Here is a 22,839-nt window from a genome sequence, read left to right as displayed (position 1 = left end):
CCAAAAATATGAGAAATTCAGATCTTAATTGACCTACTCTGGAGGATTATTTTCTGTATTCTAAGAAGTAAAGTTTTAATCTCACCATAGAGAGAGAGTTATGTCAGGAAACTTGAAATCAGAAGTTCCCCCAAAACGGTTTTGTATACAAAAAAGATTCAGTTAGGAATTTAAAGTAACTTGAAGTTAAACAGGTTTCAGAGTAACAGCCGTGTTAGTCTGTATTCGTAAAAAAAAAAGAAAAGGAGTACTTGTGGCACCTTAGAGACTAACCAGTTTATTTGAGCATGAGCTTTCGTGAGCTACAGCTCACTTCATCGGATGCAGTTAAACAAGCTTTTATAAGAGTTCATCCTAGCGGGAAATACAGCTGGTCTGTTGATTTCTGTAATCATTTCAGAGATTACAACAGAAAGTATTTTTCTGGTTAAAGCAACAAGGAGTTCTTACTATCTGGGGAGTGACATGATATATGCAGATTATAGGATATGTAGAGGATCTTTGTTATGTGAGGCCAGTTGGATGTTCATTCTAATGCCTTTGAGAAGACAACCAATATCCTAATTTACAGATGTTTTGTTATGTCCAGAGCTCTAGTGAATAAGGGCATCAAACATAGACTCAGGCGACCTGGGTTCAATTCCTAGATGAGTCACCGACTTTCTCTGTGACCTTAGGCCTGTCTCTTATCTATCCTCTGCCTCAGTTCCCCATCTGCAAAATGGGGTACTTCCCATGGCCGCTATGAGAATGTAATCCATTAATTGAGAGGTGCGCAGACACTATGGTGGTGAGCTATTTGGATAGAGTGCAATATTCACAGTGTTAACAGAGGAAATATACCTTTGTTATGGTGCCTGCTTAGTATGTTTTTAGGAAAAGCCTAACTTTTAAAAATTCCCTTAGTTTGAAGAATAAATGTGAATCTGGTAAGAATATTACGTGTATTATATTTATATTCCTTGTTTATCATTGACAAGAAAAAATCCACTTTAGCAAATTATTTGGGTACAGATTGGGAGAAAATGCACTCAGATTCTAAGAACAAAATCCTAGCCTCTACCAACAGCCCCAGGAAACAGGGGCTTCACCACACAAAAACAGCAGAGTTACTCCAAGGCCACTACTACAGGGTTGTGGTTGCAGAAGTGCCTGTAGCTGTTGCTACTCCCTGGGAATAGCTTGGTTGTGTGTAATCATGGATCTACACTCCTCCTCTTCCTCAGACCTATCCCTGACTCATCTCAACAAACCCCTTGTGTGCTGACCTATAAGGGGTCCTCACCAAGCACAGAGTACAGACCCCCTACACAGACTATTTATCACCAGCATCTCAACTCCAAGTAGTAGATCTGCATTGATTCCATTGTATTCAAGGCCTTCCACGGCTGCAGAGAAGGAGGGGGAGGATTTGTCCCACAGGGACTAGGGCCATGCTTCAGCAAGGTACTACAATATGTGCCTATCTTTAAGCACCTCAGCAGTCACACTGAAGTCACTGGGACTACTCACATATTTAAGGTATGCAGGTGCAAACGTATCTTGTTGAACTGGGCCTAGTCTAGTACAATTAAATCATCTACATCAACACAGTATTTAGTCAGCCTCAAAGGTAAGTTAAAAAGTAGTTTTGAGTACTGTTCCTGCCTCTGAATTCTATTGCAAATTTTTGTGGCAATCACATTTTTTTAAAAAAACATGTTTTTATTATTATTTATTATTATCATCATTTGTCCTGTGGTAGCACAGACGAGCCCCAGTCATGGACTAGGACCCCATTGTGCTAGGTGCTGTACAAACACAGAATAAAAAGATGGTCCCACTCTCTAGTGTGAAAGACCCATACAAACAACCGGGGAAACTGAGTGACTGAGTATGGAAAATGTCATCAAGTGCACAAAGTAAAGAAACTGGCAAATATGGGGAAAATGTCTACACTCCTTTTTGTATTATAGCAATCTTAGGTGTCAGTAACAGTAGGAGGTAAAAACATTCTATCAGTAGTACAGTTTTTTTTAGTTGAGAACATCCAATACTAAAGAGCTAGTCAGTAATTTGTAAAAATAAATACATGAAAACCATAGACCCAACTCTCTAACTAGCCAAATGTTGAGTATAAAAAGTACCTGTAATCAGAGCTTGTCATCTTCTGTAAATATTGCTTTCCAGACAGTGCAGAGGCAGACTCCTCCTGGTTACCTAACTCTTCTTTATTTTCATTGCATTAGGTTGTTGGCGTGGCTCAAGCTATCAATAAGAAATCTGGAATTGGTGGGATATTCACAGAGCAAGATGAAAAGGTATAAGGGATGTGGAGAGAGAGAGAGAGAAAGAATGTGTATGTGTATCAGTGGTTTTCTTTTATGGCAGCTAGAAATTTTGAAGTTATCCAAACTGCACTAATCTTTGAATAAGTAAAAAATGGTTTGATGAAACTGAGGCATTGCAGAAATGTCAGTGTGAATCAGTTTAATTTCTGAGTCAGTTTGGTTTCTCTCTTCTATTAGGATTCACGTTTCCATGCTTTACTGAATGTATTATAAAGGGGTGTAGGCTTAACAGCTAGTAGTTGAAGTCACCTTATCTCAAAGAAATGTCACAATGGGCACTCAGTAGCAGCTTAACATTAAAACTAAAGCTTGCCAAGCAACTTTTAAAATTACTACATAACAATTTCTGTGTACACTAGTTGTAGAAAGAAATAAAGCACTGGATAAATTACAGTCATGTCTGACATAATCAGTAGTGCAGAAAGCACATAGATTCTGAACTGTCACATTGCAGGCACTTTCAGAATGCTCTCAGATTTAACGTGCAAACTGTGGTGCACCACGAAAGGCTTAAGTCAGGCCGAAGAAGTTGACTTAAGCCTTGGCAATAACAAAGTAAGAATTTACTCCTTCCGTGTACCAATAGAATGCATAATGAACATATGCAGGACATCAGAATTAATCCCTTTCCTGAAGAGAAACAGCTCTTGGCTTTGCTACTTAAGCAAGATTCGATTTCCACTTTGAAAAATATTTAATTCCTTATATACTAGATGCTCATTTTGTGTGTTCAGTTTTTAATGGTGAGATTTTGGTTGGGTTGGATCCCCAAAGCTCCTTCTTATTCCAATACAGTTCTCCCAGGATAAAACATGAAGATCAATCATTGGTTTCTAAAAAAGATGGGAGATTCCTGAAGAAATGGCAATAAGAGATCAAGACTAACCAAAGAAAACATTTTATGTATGATCACCAAAAATAACCTTCGACATACCAATTACTACCACAAAGTGAAAACAAAAAAACTGCAGTGTGTATATCTTTGTTTAGATTTCAAGGGTGTTTTGTTTTGTTTTTTTCCAAATGCTTAAATTTAATTGGGAGTATTACTCCTGAGGGCATTCTGCACCAAAAAAAAAAAAAATTCTGTGCAAAAAAAAAAAAAAAATTCTGTGTACTGTATTTTAAAATTCTGCAAAATTCTGCAAATTTTATTTGTCAAATAAATGTGGAGGCTCCAGCATGGCATTGGGGAGCACAGGCCACTGGCTGCACAAAGGTGGAAGATCACTGTGCTGCGGTGGGGGCCAGCAGCTCAGCCAGGAGAGGGCCTTCAGGGGCTGGGGGCTGGTGGCTTGGCTCAGCCGGGGTGGGGGGGGGGCCGGTTGCTCAGTCTGGTGTGACTGGGGTGAGTGGGTTGGGGCTCCTCTGGTTGCGGGGGACCCCTCAGGGCTTCTCCTGTTTGGGGGGGGGGTTGGGGCTTTGTTGTGCGAGGGAGGGGGGCCTTGGGCAGAAGGGGTGGAGTCGGTGGGCTAGCCTTCCCAAAGCAGGGGTTCACCCACTGCCCATGATTGGAGGGTTACTGCATAAGTTGCACAGATAATAAGGCACATACCAAAGACCATTGTTTCTTCTTTCTGTGTATTTACAGGTTGACCACAAAACTGTACTGCCAGAGTTCTGGCCATAGCCAGGATGATTTGATGGACTTTTATTAAAAGATATAAATAAACATTAATATTGAAGCTGAAAGCTTGGAAAGAGAAAATAACAAAAACCTGGTTCTTCAGACACATCCAGTGGGCATTTTGGATGTGAAAATACAACCTTGTTAGAAACATTTAATTATCTGTTTTTTCAGGATTTTGCTGCTTATCTGGCATTTTGTGGAATTGTTCTTTACAATGCTCAGCTATATGAGACATCACTGCTTGAAAACAGGCGTAATCAGGTATGTCCAACAGGTTTATTCCAACCTGGGGATGTGGCATTTGTGATGGGCAGGTAGTAGTTAGTGCTTGTTATCTATAGCTTCTGACTTTCACCATATGGTAGATGTTCCTTGCAAACGTTAATTATTTATATGTCTCTTTGTGGGGCTTCCTGTGCCTCTATTAAAACCCTAGTACCAGCTGGGATACTGGGCTGGCAGCAAAATATTGAGTACATTTCAGATTTTTTTAAATTAATGCTTAAAATTTAATTGGGAGCATTCTGCTTTAATACTTCATCTAGAGAGTTATTCCTGGACTCTGTGCACCTTGTGGAGGGCTGTGCATAAATACCTATAAATTCCTTCCCCATCAGTAACCTGGGCTCTTCATAAAGTCAGAATGTGTCTTGCTGCATGTATTCCAGAGTGTGAGGCTTGTATAGCTCAAGCATTTCTGCCAAAGTTATCTTCATTCAGCCTGTTAGACTCCCTTATACTCACAAACAACCACTTACTGTATCCGCAGTAACAGTGGGAAGCAGAGCTGATCTTTCTGTGTGTTTCTAATTATGCATCTTTTAGCCATCCTCTTTGTTAAAGAGTTATTTATACCACTGCTTTTTATTGAGGGAAGAATCTGGATCCACCACACACAATATGAAAAAAGGCGTGTAGAAACAAATGGGCAGAAACTGTTCCAAAGCTTTCCAGTAGGGTAAAATTTCAAACTTGTTCCTTGAGTTTACAGATCAATAAACGTGTCGGGCTAGATTCTCACACCTGGTTCCATACCCTTTGTGCCACGTGAGTGGGGAGCAGGTGATATAATCTGGCCATATCTGGCTGGTTGAGAATTCTCCCAGCAGCATCTCCTAAGTCTATCAGGCTATAGTTGGATACTGTATCTAGCTAGCTACACTCTTTGTCTCTCTCATAAAAGGAGTTCACAATGGATGCCATTAATGACATCCCACATAGCCTGTTGCTCTGCAAAAACTTAAATTAAAATGTATTCAGGTGACCAAAGTTATCAGACTGGGAAAAAAATCCAAGAGGGTAATAAATATAATTATCATTTAACTCATAGTTATTAGAATTTTCACAAAGGGTTTCTTTTTGTCTAGGTGCTTCTTGATCTTGCTAGCTTGATTTTTGAAGAGCAACAATCTTTGGAAGTAATTTTGAAGAAGATAGCTGCAACTATAATTTCCTTCATGCAGGTGCAGAGGTGCACCATTTTCATAGTAGATGAAGATTGCACTGTGAGTATCAAGTGTGACTTAGTTTAAAGGGAGTAGTGCTCTCGTTCTTTAGAGGCCCCTTGGGTCAGCTTCTCTATTTCCTTCCTCCATTTTGATTTGGTCACATTTTGCACCCACTTTGCACAATTTAAATTACTATGTAAGTGCAAGGAACTGGAGAATCAGGCCTCCGCTGTAAAGAAGAGGGAAGACAGAAAGACAATGGTTGCAGTGTACTCTTTTGCTCACAGTAGCAGATTCCTTCTGTCCACACTTCTTTTACTAGCCTTCCATCTCTGATCCACTCCAACATTTTCTTCTCCCATTCTCATGCCTCCTCACCTCTGTTTGTACGACATCCTTTCAGTTTGGATGTCAGTTCTTCGGGGCATGACCTCTCTCTGGGTCAGATTCTGTGGTTTGGTGCAGCCATTTTGCACTGCCGGGTGGTGTAATCTGTCCCTAAGGTCATCTGAACCATCCCAGAGAGGATCACCTCCAGGGGTAGTATACTTCTCCCATGATAGAGAGCTGACATGGGCTGTTATATCACTCACTCGCTCTGTGGCTGGTGTAGCAGGGAAAAGGGGAGTGGCCGGAGGAAGAATGACATGGCCAAGACCACCTGCTCTAAATGAGACCTTGGCTTCACTTTGGGCCCTTTGTGGCCATTGCAGCCCAACATAAATTGAGCATCCCTTGAATAAAGCTCAGGAGAAACTGCCCTGCAGAGCAGTACTAGCATCACAGGAAAGCAAAAGATAGATTTATGTGACCTATGCTCCCATTTGCATATGCACTCACACACACACACACACACACTCTCTCTCTCTCTCTCTCTCTCTCTCTCTGATCTATGCTCTGTGAAATTTAGCCAAAACCCAAGGTCTGGCCCAGTTCCTCTCTGTGCCTCAATTTCTCATCTATACAATGGCGATAATGATAATTCCCTGCCTCACAGGGGTATGTGAGGATAAATTCATTGGTGTTTGCAAAATGCTCAGATACTACAGTGATAAGAAGCCATAAGGAGATCTAGCAATACATTTAAGGCTTATTATTGCTCCTGGGACTCTCTACATCTAAGCAAAGTGACATGACTGAGGTTGATCGCAAATACACTCTTAGTCTGGAATTGTAAATGTTAAAATAGACTCTTTGCTAACAGTTAGCTCCAGAGCTATTTGTGAACATGCCTGTCCTCACTTGGGATGAATGCTCCCTGGAGATGCAAGGGATTTCAGTGACACAGGGAGGTTATATTTCCCTGTTCTGGCCAGAATTGCCATGGGGTGGGTGGGGGGAGGGAGTGTAAAATACAAGGATTTCTCTCTTTCCCCCTTAAGGCAGACTCTGTGTAAATAATTGCAGCTGACTTTCTCCTTATTACTGTTGTTACTGTTAATCAGGATTACGAATATTACTAGCTTCCATCCAATAAGAATCCTTTTTGTATTTATAGGATTCATTTTCTAGTGTGTTTCACATGGAGTTTGAGGAATTAGATGATTCAGCTGATGTCCTGAAGAGGTAAAATAACTTGATCTGAATTTCTGTTCATTACAGGCAAATGGAAGTGACTGAAGAGTCTTTGCTTTTACTAACTTTTCATGACAAATAACTTCAATAAATAGAATTAGGCAATGCATTATTATCTACTGGAGGCTTTTACCCTGAGATATGCATGCAGTGTTCCCATTGGTCTCAGCAGAGCTGGTCACACAGTTGTGTCTGAGGGCAGCTTTTTTTAATTTTCTTCATTTCATGCAGTGTTTTCAAAGTTAAATACTCCTGGATAAGGTGTGCTCTATACCTTTTTCCTACACTGTGCTGTTAACTATCTCCCCAAAAGCCTGTTAGCCTTCATTTTAAATGTAATTGTTTTAGATTTTGATAACAGTTTTAACATCACAAGTATTTTCTTCGAAAGAAAGAGAAATTAAAGCAACACAGAAAATTGTACCACCCAGCACAACCAACTTTCAATGGCCCCTAGAGTATGGCCCCCATAACCCCCTAAACGTGGCTCTAAGCACAGAATGGGAAGTATGGCACGTTAATGCAGCCTTTTTCTGTGGATTTAGAAGGGATGAGAACCTAGAGGAGTATACAGGGCTTTCCCATGCCACCTTTTACTTGTCCTGTCCTGCTCTGCAGAGACCAGCAGAAGGGTCATTGGTAGTAAGCAGCAGTATGTGAGCCAGAGTACACCGTACCATCCTATCCTGCATGCATATAATGTCATTCTCCAGTTATAGAGCCTTTACAGAAATATTTCTACCCTGCCACTTAGTGGAATGCCTTGCTAGCTTACATTTCAAGCAGGGCAGGTATCGGAACCTTAGGAAAAACCTAAAATTTTTGGGCGTGGTTTTAAATGCTGAAAATAAGCTAGAAAATAAAGTTAGAATGTTGCAGGTAAAACTTCACGTAAACAAAATATTTTCATATAGACTTTCATTATTGGGGGGGAAAGTCCAATATTAAATCAGTCTAATTCCACCGCATCGTTTTTGTTAGTCTCTAAGGTGCGACAAGGACTCCTCGTTGTTTTTGCTGATACAGACTAACACGGCCACCACTCTGAAACTTAATAATTTAGTATCCTAGGAGTTCTGGTTAGGCCTTAATTCTGATTACATGGCTTTGTATAACAGCGGCACCTACTGGTTAAACATGTATTATTACTATTATTTTATTATTATTATTTATTAAAAAATTGCAATAGTACCCAGCGACCTCAATCAAGATTACACCCCACTGTGCTATCATCATCATCATGTTCCTATTACGCCTCTGCCGTTTAGGGCAGTGACGAAGCTCCTCCACTCCTGTCTGTTTCTGGCAAGTCTTTCAATGGTTCCCCATCTGTGCTCCAGGTTTTTCAGCTTGGCTTCCACAGCTCTTCGCCATGTTGTTTTTGCTTACCTTCAGGTGTCCATCTTATTGCTACTCTGGTGATGGAATCAGTTTCCATCCGAAGCACATGACCAATCCATTTCCAATGCCTCCTGGCAATGATGGTGCTCAGATCCTCTTGGCTGCACTGTGTCAACAGATCTTGGTTTGAGATTGTTCTGGGCCAGAAGATACGGAGGTGCTAGGCACTGTACAAATACACAAGATAATATGATCCCTTTCACAACAAGCTTATAAATATGGCCCTGATCCTGCAAAGACTTAAGTGTGTGTGTAACTTTAGGCATATGAATAGTCCCTTGAAGCCAACTACTCATGTGCCTAAAGTTACATTACTTACATCTTTGTAGGGTCACAGTCTAAGAAAGAGCTTGCAGCCTACAAATAGCTGTACCTAAAGACTATCCTGTAGGTCTGTGCAGATGTACAAAACACAGGAATCCAGTTCAGGTAGGCACAAACTTCTAGTCTGGAATTTACCCGTGAGAACCATTCACTAGAAGTGCAAACAGCTTTGCTCAGTTGTAGTAATCATAGTATAAGCCATCTGTATTTAATTAGTGCAGTACTTTTAATCAAAGGATATCAAAGTACTTTACAAAGGTGGGTAAGTATTATTCCCATTTTATAGGTAGGGAAACTGAGGCACAAGGTGGTGATTGGCAGAATCAGGGCTAGAATCCAGCATCCTGACTTCCAAGCCCCTTTTGCAATAACTCCAGGACACCATTCACTTAATTATTCAATCTGGATAAAAAGAAAAGTCAGAGGCAATAACTGGATTAATGTGCCCACATTAAATAGATTCTGAATTTAACCTCAGTCAGAGAATCTGTACATAAAATGCTGGAATATCATCCATTCTCTAACTTTTTCTATTTATTACAAAAATGTTAGTTTATGAAGCACTGAGGGCTAACTTTTCAAAAGCATGAAATTAAGTTGTACACAGGGCACACTATTGGATATGCAATGTACAGCATCCAGTTTGAGCATTTTGTGCTCAGCTGACCTCTTTTTGCTGTTGACTGTTTCACATATGCAATTCTCGCACATATATTTGAAAATTCAGCCCAAAGATTCTGGCTCAAGATGGCAAAAGGTTTTGGTCTATTTTGGGACTTGGGCTACATGCCAGCACCAGAGAGTAAAGAGGGAATGCTTGCTTACTCCCTCTCTAGAGCAGGTGGGTGGCAAATGGGGAGGCCTTGGCTTCTTCCATTCATACTTCTCTCCTGCTTGCTGGCGCATGCTTCTGAGAGTAGTTTATTGCTTGTAGAGGCCAGCAGTGAAGTCTTCTCTCAGGCTGAGAGCAAGGGAAGCAGGAAGGGAATTTTGGTCCACTGAGTCATAATTCCTTCCCTGAAATATTCCTGGGGCAGCACAGCTATGTGCCGCCCTTTATGATGGGCTGTCTTATGATCCATCCAGACCACTGAAGGCTGATGCTCTAAAGTCACAGTTTCAGGGGTCATAAAAGGCACAGTGACATGCATTAGGTAGAATAAATTATTATAAAAGTTACTCTCTGATACTCATCACATAATCCGTGAGCTGAGTTGAGCCCAAAATCAGGCCAGTCTTCCGAAGTGCAGGGTTTGTCCCTAAATAACAGAATTTGTTACATAGAAAAGAATGCTTTCCTGTCTCCCGTGTTGTGCATGGATACTTTGGACATGTGCATTTACATCTGAAAAATAACAGAATCCTACTCACAAGTCAAAGAGAAAATGGAGAAGCCTGATGGGAACAGGTGTATCGATAGAAGATGGGCGGTCAGGGAAGGGCTAGGACAAGAATCAAAGTGTCTTAATTAAATACATAAGCATTAAGCAATTAAAAAAGAGATGATTGATTTTGTAAAGTTATTTTAGGCCCTGATTTGGGAGAAACAGATGTTCTATGTCAATAATGCAATCCCCATGCAATTAATTGTTCATTCATTCTAAGAACACATTTTACATGAACTTGAAAGCAGAAAATTCATAAATGTTGCCATCTGCTCTCAGTTGAGAAATATGTGAATTTCATCTATTATTGATTTTCAAATGTATCAGATTTCTAGATACATATTATTTTTGAAGTGCTCTATTTCTGTGAACATACATTCAGCTGGTTGAGGTAACATCTTTTATTGGACCAACGTCACGCATCTTGTCTCTAATATCTTGGGACTGATATGGCTACAACTAAATGGCATATATTCATCTGTCATTCATTTTTATCCTTCATTCTTGTAGACTACATTGATTTATTCCTAAATTTAGTATTTTTAATACATCTCTAACTGTCCTAACATTTAAGAGTATAATTTCCTCTGGATGCTTACACAAGACATAACTACGTTTTACAGCTTATCTACATCAGAAAGTTGCACTGGTTTATCTTAAATAAGTTTTTAAACCAATTTAGTTAAATTGTTGCAGATCCCTGTATGGATGCTTATATTTCAGTTGAAATCAGGCTTATTTCAGTTGAGCTTTAATCAGTTAGCGACAAGTTTAAACTAAACTGAAATAAGCCAAACTTAAACCAAAATGTCTGCACAGGGGTTTGCACTAAAACAGTTAATTTTTAAACTTGAATTATACTTGTGCAGCTTTCTCATGTAGACAAGTCCTTATCAGAACCACAAATATGTAGAGAGAACTTGTATGAATTTTAATAGAAGTCACTTGCGTGCCTGGAGTGCTAAATACACCTACACATCTCCCGCATTTCAGTTGTAATTGAGTAAACAAAATAAACACATGCATCAGAGATAAGACTTATAATGTTACTCTCAGAATATTGTTATTTGTTTGGTCTTTTGTAGTGATGTGCACAGTATGGAATGGCTGGACATCATCATCTCTGTTAGCTCAATTTAAATGAGACGTGGATATGCAAAATTGGGCTGTCTGAGTCACCTAACTGTAGCACAGCCTACTATTATGTGTTGGGTTGGAGATGATGGTGGATCTGGGCTTGGGAATTGATCACACCTTTCTCTTTGATTTACACATGATATATTTTACATTTGCTTAGAATTATTGCATGTCCCAGTGTCCTATAAAGAATACCATGAATAATATCTGTCTGTCCTTGCTGTTCCATCAGGGACTATGATGCAAACAAAATAAATTATATGTATGCTCAGTATGTCAAGAATACCATGGAGCCTCTTAATATACCAGATGTCTGCAAAGACAGAAGATTTCCATGGACAGTAAGTAAAGTGAAATTGGGTTCGGAATCCAGTAATAAAAGATACAGATGATTTTTTGTGTACCTTTCATATATGACCAAGTCTTGTGTGTGCTACGCTTATTACTACTATCATTGCTGTTTTTATTGACTGCCGATGCTCAGAACTGTTTAAACTTAGGGGAAGATACGGTGCCTGGCCCAAGAAGTTTACAGACAATACGGTTCTGACACACAGCAGGACAGGGAGGCCAGAAGATGGATTCATCACAAAGAAAATCAGTATAAAAATAAATCTAACTTCTCTTATTTACTAGAGAATACATTTCCTAGGCCAAGAGAAAGTATGTTCTAAGGGAGGTTTGAATGAAGACAGGATGGAGGCTTTCCACATCAATCCTGAGGACTGGCCACCACAGTTTGCTGTAAGATTTGGGAGTAGACTCAGAAGTTCTTTCTCTCACTTTTGGTGTGGGAGAGGTTAGCCATGATACAGATGTGAACTGTTTGCTGTTCTGAGGGAGGTGCAACTGCACTTCTCTTCAACACCTCCATGCTTCCCAGTCCACAGAGCAGCACCAGGAAGAGCCAGCTTGTGGCAGGGTGTCCCAGGGTGACCACTTGGATAGAAACTTAAGATTTAGGAAGGAAGGGACAATTGGTAACAAACAGACCAGTGTAGTGAATGCCCAAGCAACAGCTCTAGTGCCTTGGCGTCCCTATCAGCAAAAAGCAAACCTGTGCGTCTTACTCCCAGAACAGTGCCTGGAAAGTCACCTGGTCGTCTTGTTACACTTTTGCAAAAGCAGGTTGGTTTATTATAAGCTAATACATTTGTAGGAAGCCTCTTAGACAGTGGATGAGGGAGAGAGTTGGTGGGGGGAGGGAGTGTATTACTGTCAATAGATGGGCTTCCACTATACTCTCTCCCTTCTGGGGTTAAGCAGCAGGCAAGGCAGAAGGTACAATGTCCAACAAGATTGTTCAAATAACTGGATAATAGGGGCTCCTGGAGAGTTATGCAGTGCTTCCACTTTCAGCTGTGCATGGTTTAGTCACACTGGGAGCTGAGTGCTCTGCACTTTGCAGGATAGAGCCCACGACTAGCCCCATTTAATAGCTCATCGTGGGGGCGGGAGGTACAAAATGGATGTCCTGGATTAGGTAGACAAAGAAATAGGTTACTATTTGGCAGAAAATTTAAAATACATAAAAGAAACATTTTGGGACCAGTTTCAAACAGGTATTTGTTTAGGACAAGCCCTTTGATTTGGCAGCAGAATTTGAATTTTCTGCTCATGCAGAAATGCATTGTTCCCTGGACTCTAAATGATTTATTATGCCTAAGAAAAATGTTGACATGCATTTACTTCTAGATACATGTGCATACATGGACAAAGAAGAAACAATAGTACTGCTGGAGAGGAATTCTGGATAATCTATTTTTTCAGCACAATGACATTGAGTCCACATCTTACACTCCTTTCCTATCTATTCTCCCTCCCTCCATTTCTCCAAACAATTGATCATTGGTCTATTTTCTATAAGCTGTGTGCATTGTGGGGTGCTTCAAAGTTCACTCAAGTCAATGGAGAGACTCCATGGGCCTTGGATTAGGCCACATATGAACATTACCTTGGGGCCATTGATTCCCCTCCTCCTCCAAGCACTTAACTAGCTTTCACGAAAGCCCTCCTTCAGTTTCTCTCAACTGTAATTGCTGGAGAGTTAGGAGCAAAGGAACATTTAGGACAAATAATGGTTGCAGCTTGGAGAAAAGGTTAATGGTTTAAACACTAAATAATAGGGGAATCAGTGGAAGAGACAGGAGAAGAGGAAACAGAAGAGTGGCAAGAACAGAAGGAAATATTAGGGAGGGACAAAAGAGGAGAAAGTGGGAAGGAAAAATGGAGTGACCGTGGACAGAAGGAAAGGACATGTATGAAGAGGGAAGAATAAGAGTAGAAAACAGATCTACATGGAGTGGATAGGATAATTTTCACCACTGACTCAAGTTAATGGAAAAACTTGTCACCTAACCAAGTAGAAACCTTGTGCATGGCTAACATTTTAGAAGGGCAGCATGCAAGGTCGCACTTCGGTCCACATGGGCATAGAAAATAACTGATGTCTGTGTGTCATTTTGAGGAAAGCAAGCAAATCTTTGGTTGATTGCTGATGTTCAAAGATGGAGAATTGGTGTATGGGGATGAGAGATGAATCATGAAATCAAGGCTCCCTACCAGTTTCTTTTCTCTCCATCCCAGTTTGGGCTTTAGGACTCTCGATAACCCCCAAAGCATTATTAGCTCACTTTTCATCAGCACCCTGCAACTGTTGCAAATTGTTGCATTTACAATGATTGAGCTTACCATTGAGTATTCAGACAGACATCCTCATACCTATGTAACTAACTACTGAGCAAGCGTATAAAGTGCAGCAGCAAATCTTTGAAGCTATGTGTCTGTGCACCTGAGAGGAGAGTTGAGACAATAGTTGTTACCAGCATAAATTAACACATTGCAGACAAGAGCAACACAGTATAGGTCACTGTATTCCAAACTCTGGTCTGTGAAGAGCTGGCTGGCTTCAGGGGGCTGGTGTTCCTCCTTTTTTCCAGTTAATTTCACACGTATCAAGGCTCTTAATTGCATAGAAGTGCCTGGAGTCATATAAAGCATTACACATTACATCATCCCTTTGAAAGTTTTCTACAAAGCATATGCTCTCCTATACTGTAGGCAAAATGTTCCTTTATTTGTGCAATGATCATGCCTGTAAGGCTAAAGAAAAACTAACCCAGGCAGCCAAGAATCAAAGAAACTTCTGAGCTGAAATATTAGCATGCTAATATTTTTTCCTTCCCTTTTATGGAATCAGACATTGGGCCATGCTTTGTTCTTAGTTATCCCCATGAGATTCCAGTACTAGGTGTAACAGAGCAGAATTAGGTCTGTTTTCTTTCATTACTTAAGAATCCTCACAACTGGGGAAGTGGAGAAGGTATCTTAGAGCCCCACTTATTTCTCCTCAGCTACCCTAAGTTGAAAATCTGTCCCGAGTGTACAATACAGTCATTTTCATTCTAATGAAAGAACTATCATAAAATGAAAAAGTGGACCCAAGTGACTGAAAATTCATCTTGAAACTTTGTTATTACTCATTTATTTATTTATTATTCCCTAGTACCCATTATGCTAGATGATGCACAAACACAAATGAAGACATGGTCCCTGCCCCCAAAGAGTTTATAGTGTAAGAATTACAGTTTTATAATCTGCCTTCCTTGCATGGCCTGCCAATCAGGGCTCATGAACAGATCTCTCTGTAAGTTTTTAACTATTCTTTATTTGCTTAACAGAATGAAAATGCAGAAAATGTAAACCAGCACATAAAAAGTTTGCTTTGTACACCAATAAAAAATGGGAAGAAGAATAAAGTGATAGGTATTACCATTTTGATTTGTTTACATTTCTGCTTGCACACTGCATGCCCAGTCGTTAAACAAAATATCATAACATGCATCTAACTGTTGTCTTTATGTGAGATAAAATGTATTAATATTATACTGCTGGATACTTCTGTATAATTTTGGATACTTGTGTATAATTGCTTTACAGAAGTATTTCTGTACTCCAGAGTAAAATCTCAGCAACATGAAATCTAAAATCACAGGAGAAAATCCTTAAGCACAATGAAATCGTTGTCATGCTTTTAATTCAGGGCACCATCATACTCCTTTCTGTCATTTTTTTACTTACTACAGATGAAAAAATACCAATAACACCTCAATAATTTTTTTCTACTTTTTCTGTTTATTTCCTTTGTGCACCTGCACTCTGCTGGTAATTATTTTCATGGTATCCCCTGTAGACAGTCGAGTTCCTTGTTCTTTGTATGGGTCTTTTGCATCGCATTAGGTAAGAAAAAAGCTTTTCTTTAAAAAATAAGAAAATATAAAAGCCTGAGACACCGGGCATATAGACTAAGGGGGAGAAGAAGCACCTGAAACTACTTCCACCTCTTCTTTTATATTTTATTGTTTAGATTTCATGTTGATAGTGACTTTTTAACATTTACATATGCTCAATTAATGTAACAAATTATAATGTAAAAATACTAGTCTAATCAGTATTGTATTGAGGAATAGGAAGGACAGTCTATGGGATGATCTCTCTAATCATCTAGCTCGTTTGTGCCACTCAGCTGGTGCAAAGAGGCCAGAACTGATCACAACTATTCAGCAGAAAATCCCCCTGTTGGAGGGCAATGCCCAGGAGATGTAAGTGTGCTAGTGCTGAAATCTTCACCTGTCAAACAACTCTTCTGGCATGGGAGCATTTTGGGGACAAGGAGCAAGCATAGTGGAGTTGCACCTATTAACCATCCAGCAACAGTGGTGCAAGTTGGAGCTCGCTCTAACACTCATCAGGGGTCTGAGTGGCCTGATTACAGATCCGGAAATGGTTCTGAGGAAGCCCCACACCCAGAGCAGGAAGCAGAAGTCAACCACAAGAGTGAAACCCTAAGGCTCACACATGAATTTCTACTAGGTCCTTACACACAAGAATTCCCATTGTCTCAATGGGAGTTTGGACTGATTGATTGGAATTCACTTGGGTAAAGGCTGAGCCAAAACTAGGGAAGGGCCTCAGGAGCTCCTCCATAGGTATTTCACATAGCCCTAGTCTAGACTAGGAGTAAAGATGTATTTTAAAAACAACTAACATTTTAAAACTTTAATGTGGACATAGAAAGATTTATTATAACAGGTCAAGGTAGACTCTAGTGGGTAGCCTGGGGTTCATCTCGACTAACATACCTGTTATAGTACAGCTGGCCATGCATATTGGGATTTAGGTAACTTGGAAGGCTTTGTGTAGATTCTTGAATAAAGCATACATGATCATGGAAAAATAACGGATGGGATTCTGGGTGGCACCTGTAAGAGGGGCAGCACCGAACTTGCAGCCCGAGGGATGTGGGAAGCTATGGTGGTTTTAAGCCACAGTGTGGGTCTTGATATAATGTAGACTGCCTTGGGGGCCTATATAAGTTATGACAGCCTCCCTGTGGGCTGAAGCCCTACATGTGGTGACCCTGCCCCTGATGTGTCCCTCCTGTCCCCAGCCCCGCCCCCATCACACTCTCTACTACAAGGCTTACAAGGGAGTTCTCTGAGAGCTGTCTTACAGCTGTTTTCCTCAGTTCCTGCATTAGGAGAATCCTCCCCATGCCAGATCTGGGTGTTTGGAGTCCCTTTACACCACTCCAGACCCTTTAGCCAGAGTACAGGGCTCAGAGCTTGGGTGAGGACTCACCCTAGGTATTCGTAGTCATTAAAGTCTCCGTACCATAGGCCTTTAAATATGTTTACAGTGTGAAAATTTTCTAAAAAGAAAAGTGAATCAAACGAGAAAAAGCTACAAAGTGCATCTAATGAATGATCGAGTGACTAGGTTGTGCCAAAAGTCACGCTTCACACTCAGTACAACTTCATGAAGATCCTGCCAAGCAGCTAGATGTTACCCATATGTCAGAATAATTCAGCATCTATATCCTTTAGCTAGTGGAACAGGCCCAAGGTAATAAATGACACTTTGTCACATTTTTCATGTACTGCTGATGTAATCTTTTAGTATAGTCTGTAACAAGTTTTATTACAAGGTCTTGTTTGTTGTTTGAACAAAGCTGTAAATAGAAAATCTACTTCTATTCCCCTATTACACTTGTGTAAATCTAGAGTAAACTCCATTGAAATCACTGGATTTTACTTACTGATGTAACTTACTGTAAGTAAGTGGTGAATCAGCCTCAAAGTACAGAAAAATGTCTGCAAGTGGGTGAATATAACAAATGTATGCTCTTGTGTAAAGTTATACCAGGTTTTATATTTCATACAGTTATGAGATATTTCTTTAAGAAATCAGTGGTTTCAATCACTGTAAAGTGAGATGGTTGCTACCGTGTTTTGCTTGGTGAGTACAATTGTATAATCCTTTCGTGGGATCCTCATAGCTCCAGATTTTGTCTCACTTCTTTCTGCTGTTTCTCCCATTTAGTGTAAGCATCTCCATTATTGCTGTAGGTCAACCATCCATTCTTCAAGTGAGCTGTTAGTTTTCTTTTTAAAAAAATTGAAATAGGAACAAAAATATGCGGGGTTTTTATTTATAATTTTTGTTGCATTTCATGATGGTGGTCAGAATGTTTCTTTGTGTTAGTAAAGGAGCAAGCACCAGGAAAAGTTGATTTGGGGGTTAAAATGAAAATATTTAAAACATGAGCATTTGTCTCCTGCCACTTTCTTATTTCCTGATGAGTTTTTACACTAAGATTAACGAGGGCAGCTCATGTTTTCACAGTTTTTTCCCTGTAGCCTGCATATTACTTATACGGCTCTCAGAGCACTGACACATAATGTCTGCCCCTCCTTGCTCTTTCTAGGCTTCTACGGCTTCTGTGACAGCACAGTGGCAATGCTGTCATTGGTCCTCTAGGGTAACATTTTCAAAAGTATCTAAGTCCCATTTCAAAAGAGACTAAGGACCTTAAAGCCTGTTGACTCTCAAACAGGATTTCAGTTCCTAGATGTAAGCCATTTTTTTGAAAGTGGAACTTCAGTTCATACAGTGCATCTGCACTTCGAGCTGGAGGTGTAATTTCCAGCTCAGGTAGACATACACATGTTCACTTTGATTGAACGAGGGATCTAAAAATAACAGTGTAGTTGTAGCAGGATGGGCTAGCCACTCGAGTAAGTATATAGGGAACATACTGTAGACAGCTAGCTTGTCCCACCACCCACATCACCACAGCTACACTTCTGTTTTTGGCATGCTAATTTGACCAAAGTGAGTGCACATACGCTACCCCAGCTGGAAATTCTACCTCCAGCTCAAAGTGTGAATGTACCCTAAAGTCACTTTGGAGCCTTTGAAAATGTTATACCTGGTCTGTAGATTTGCAGGATTAGAAACCATGTATATGTGCCTTTTCCAGAATCAAGAAGTTACCCAAGACTATAAAATGGGGACAGTTCCTGAGGGAACTGTCTTGTGTTGGTTTCTGACAGCAGTTGCCATCCAGCTTCCCTATCTCTCAACCACCCACACCATCGAATTCTGCAGAATCCTAAGTGTATGTTGTTTTGTAGAAAGGGGTTTCCAATGACTATATATGGGAAATGGGGGAATACTTCATAGTCAGTGCTCCTATCTCCATATGTATTTTTGGGCCTCATTTCATGGAGACAGATTGTTCTTAGTCACCAGCTCCATGTAGCTGATGGAAACAGAAGGTCCTCAGAGAGGAATTATCTTTAACTTGTCTAGTTCTCAGGATTTACATTTATACCAGCTGCTTTTATGTGACTGTAGTGCACTGTATGATCTCTTGTTTTGAATACTCTACAATCCACAGAAAGCTGAGTTGCAGATTGAAATGATTTGGGCACAATTAGGAATTTTTCACTGTGGTTGTTGCTCTAGGACAGACTTTTAACTCCTCATACAGGTTTTTCTATTGTTTGCTGTTCAAATTCATGATTAAAAGTCTCAGGCAGGCTGCATTATGTAGGTATATTTTTATTTTTAAGCTAAATGTCTCTGACAAGAACAGTAAATTTTTTTGGGAGAGCAGCTTTCTCCATCTTCAACAAAACAAGAAAACCTTTCTGTTTGGTCTCCTTTTGGGCTTGTATACCCTTTAAATATGTGTTGAGAGCATTATAGAAACCTTCTGTGGTTTTTGTAAGTATGCCCCCAAAAAGAATTTGGGCTCCTTTAATTCTGATATGCATGGACCCACTGATGCCTCGTGGGAAAACTTTTGAAAAACATTCTATTTAGAGAATGCTTTGGCTTATATGTCATGCAGTATATTTACTGTAATTATCTCCCCCTGTTTTTATTAATAGAGGCATTTACATGAAAACAAAGTCTATGTTTTTCAGAGTTCATCTGATCTTCTGATTTAGTCACTGCTGGAAGTCATAATCCCCTATTCATTACATCACAGTTGCTATGGAAATGATTATAATGTCATAAACAGCACTAAACAGAGAGTTGAAAGTGAGATCCATGAGATTGTCCCACACCCTCAAAAGAGTCTAGTGATAGATCAGTTCCTCTTCCACAGAGGGAAACCAATCCATTTCCCAATTAATTCTTATTCGTTGTTGTGTATTATCTATATAGCTGTAGTGCTGAAAGATCCCAATGAAGGATCAGTGAGCCACTGTGCTAGGCACCATACTCCTACATCACAAGAAGACAATTTTGCCCCGAAGAGTTTATAATTCAGTTACAACATTTCTATTGATTTCAGTGAAAGCAGGATCTGGTCTGGGAGAATTTCCCATAATAGGGCATAATTTGGCAAAAAAGGGACACTTACTGTGCTATAAGTAGATTGGAAACTGTTCTGTGTACAGAACCTTTACGTTTCAAAGAACTCATTCCATACATAGGTGCAGCAATCATTTTGTTCTCAGAGTTGCTATAGACTGTTACAGAGAAGACACATCAAGACTTGGATATTTCTTGTTGTTTTTCCTTAATCTACAATGAGTAATTTTAGACCTTAAGTGTAGATTGCTAGCAATGGTGGGAATTTTCTGTAAACATTCCATAGTGTAGACAAGGCCTTAAAAAGGTGCTGATTACACCCGTTCTTGATATAGTTGCAAAATAGTTTCCATTATAATTCCCGCCCCACCCCAATTCCCCTTTTCAGAAGCTGAGAGCAGCTCTGGCATTGTTGAGGCTCTGACCCTAAGGCTGCACATTATAAGAAACAAAAAGTCAGGGATCCAAATTCTTCTCCCATTTATAGTGGTGTAATTCCAGAAGCAAGAAAATGCAAAAGTTACAGTTCCAATAGCAGTTTTAGTTGGGTGTCACCCCAAAATAGTGTTTTGTATTCCTGTTGTATTGGCGAAATGTATAGTTTAATATATTATTGTTTATGCTATTAAATGTATGGCATAAAAAGCACAGAATATGCAATATGACAAAACTATATCTTCAATCATAATTTTTGCATTTCCTAACTCATTATAATTTTTAATTGTTCATCTGTAACTTTCCAGTGGCATAATTATTTACATTTGATCAGGCAAGTGTTTGCCCTCATAGTCAAAAATGTTAGAGGCATATACACAGAAAGTTCTGTGTGTATGTTACCGAACAAAGTCAGTTGAACTTGGTGATAACATCTATAGCTGTTTATTTTTAATAATAAGCCATCTGCAGTTACGGCTTGATCCAAACCCAACTGAAGTCAACAGGAGGCTTTCCAGTGACTTAAATGGGCTTTGATCAGGCCCTTTATTGGAGAGACCACATCTCCATCGAACAGTGGTGGGCAACCTGCAGCTCATCAGGGTAATCCGCTGGTGGGCCGCGAGACAGTGTTTACATTGACTGTCTGCAGGCATGGCTGCCCGCAGCTCCCAGTGGCCGCAGTTCGCTGTTCCCAGCCAATGGGAGCTACAGGAAGTGGCAGCCACCACATCTCTGCACCCCGCGCTGCTTCCTGCAGCTCTCATTGGCTGGGAACGGCGAACCGTGGCCACTGGGAGCTGTGTGCCTGTGGACAGTCAATGTAAACACTGTCTTGCGGCCCACCAGTGGATTACCCTGATGGGCCGCAGGGTGCCCACCACTGCCATAGATCATAGCAAGCACACTTGAACTTTGAGCCTGAACTTGAAGTATTTTCTGTTTTTGTTTTTTTTTTAACTTTCCGGTACTGTTTCAAATAAGGAAGTGCAAACTTTATGTGCCATTATCCTGACATTCAAAACTGTTCTTTTGGCATGATTACAAAAATCTAATTAGCCTCTGAAGGACAAATTGTCTTTAGGGATTAAGTCAATCTAAAGTACTTTTAACAATAAGTCAAGAAGAAAACTGCCCTGTAGAATTTTGCAAGATAATGCAGGCTATACAGAGCTACATATCTGCATTGTAGATCTTAATGAATACTTGTAAATCCACAGACCAACATATAGTAGTGTAGTTTTTATTCTTTGGCGTATTAAAATAATTCTAGTAAAGTCCTTTTATAGCATTCTAATTTGTGTCCTGCATATATTTGCTTTAAAAATACATTGATTATTTGTTTTATAGACTATAAGAATTCAGAGAGCTAATATCTTGTTATGTTTTGTTTCACATAAGTGTGGTATTTTAGCAATTGCTGTATTACTTCTTTTCATTCCTGTGACCTGATGTAGGGGTTTGTCAGCTTGTAAATAAGATGGAAGAAAACTTGGGCAAAATCAAGGCTTTCAACAGAAATGATGAACAGTTTCTGGAAGCCTTTGTCATCTTTTGTGGCTTGGGGATCCAGAATACACAGATGTATGAAACTGTGGAGAGAGCCATGGCCAAGCAGATGGTGACATTAGAGGTGAGCTCAAAATCTAGGCAATCCTTATTTGGTTCAGTATATAACCTAGTTTTGGTCCAAATTCTGCTTTCCCTACTCACAACCTGAAACTACTCAGATGAATAAAGTGAGCAGAATCTGGCCCACTGTGTTAACAGGAGCTATACTTATTTGCTGCTTGTTTCTGTATTTGCATGCATAGTATTTTATTTGTTGTATTTGAACTGTACTCATGGGATCCAGTGGTAGACATGAATGCTGCCTTCCCTAAACACCGTGCTGCACACTGACTACAGTGATCAACATAGGTGGTTTGTCCAATTGCACAGAAAGAGGAAATGGTTTGGGGGATTAGGGGTGTCCTCTTGTCTGAGGTTTTCTGTGATGATTTTGGCTCAGTCCTTTAGACAAATCAGAATATGCAATAACAGCAGGATTAGGCTTTCTGCAACTTCCTGGAGCTCCGTCAAAATATATTAAGCATAAATGTCATCTGGTCCTAGCCTTTGAATTGTTTACTGTTAGGTTTAATGACTGTGGTGTTAAAGGAGGTTCTGACATGATATGCTGAATTACTTGGAAGATAACTGTAATCCTGAAACTTAAATTTTGTAGACTTTGGATCTGTCCAATATGTAAATAAGAGTGCTTGCAAAATTTCTAAAATGTGGATTATATACCCAATAGCTTCTAAAGGAAACATTACAACTCTCATGTAAACATGTAGTTAGTCGCTTCAAGCTGGGCAGATGATAACTATACTGTCAAGTAATTTCAGTGCTTTTTAAAAATAAGATTGGGTGGTTTATTTACATCTCACATTAGTGACTCTGTTGGTTTATCATTTAAAAAATAAAATTCTGTAGAGGCTGTAAAAAAATGTCTTTTTTTAAAA

At 39.8% G+C, this 22,839-nt stretch overlaps 1 protein-coding gene and 1 long non-coding RNA gene across 10 annotated transcripts in view; one reads left to right on the top strand and one right to left on the bottom strand.

Annotated features, from left to right (window-relative positions):
- The window catches only part of LOC141986375 (uncharacterized), a 143,093-nt gene that overhangs the window by 29,221 nt on the left and 91,033 nt on the right, over positions 1-22,839 (bottom strand). For 5 of the 7 annotated variants that reach the window (XR_012639264.1, XR_012639266.1, XR_012639263.1 and 2 more), the window contains one exon: positions 8,373-8,551. This is a non-coding gene — a long non-coding RNA (uncharacterized LOC141986375). Of the gene's footprint in view, positions 1-2,131; positions 2,263-8,372; positions 8,552-22,839 lie in introns of those variants that run through there. The other 2 variants (XR_012639265.1, XR_012639267.1) reach the window with 2 other exon arrangements.
- PDE5A (phosphodiesterase 5A) overlaps positions 1-22,839 on the top strand; it is an 87,226-nt gene that overhangs the window by 30,472 nt on the left and 33,915 nt on the right. For all 3 annotated transcript variants that reach the window (XM_074950805.1, XM_074950804.1, XM_074950803.1), the window contains exons 4-10: positions 2,229-2,300; positions 4,132-4,221; positions 5,328-5,465; positions 6,907-6,974; positions 11,463-11,571; positions 14,911-14,995; positions 21,790-21,965. In XM_074950805.1, the coding sequence (XP_074806906.1) occupies positions 2,229-2,300; positions 4,132-4,221; positions 5,328-5,465; positions 6,907-6,974; positions 11,463-11,571; positions 14,911-14,995; positions 21,790-21,965 (738 nt within the window). The remainder of the gene's footprint in view (positions 1-2,228; positions 2,301-4,131; positions 4,222-5,327; positions 5,466-6,906; positions 6,975-11,462; positions 11,572-14,910; positions 14,996-21,789; positions 21,966-22,839) is intronic.

Source organism: Natator depressus, chromosome 4 (assembly GCF_965152275.1).
Source record: "Natator depressus isolate rNatDep1 chromosome 4, rNatDep2.hap1, whole genome shotgun sequence".
Classification (NCBI taxonomy): domain Eukaryota; kingdom Metazoa; phylum Chordata; order Testudines; family Cheloniidae; genus Natator; species Natator depressus.
This window is presented reverse-complemented; position numbering and strand designations above follow the sequence as displayed.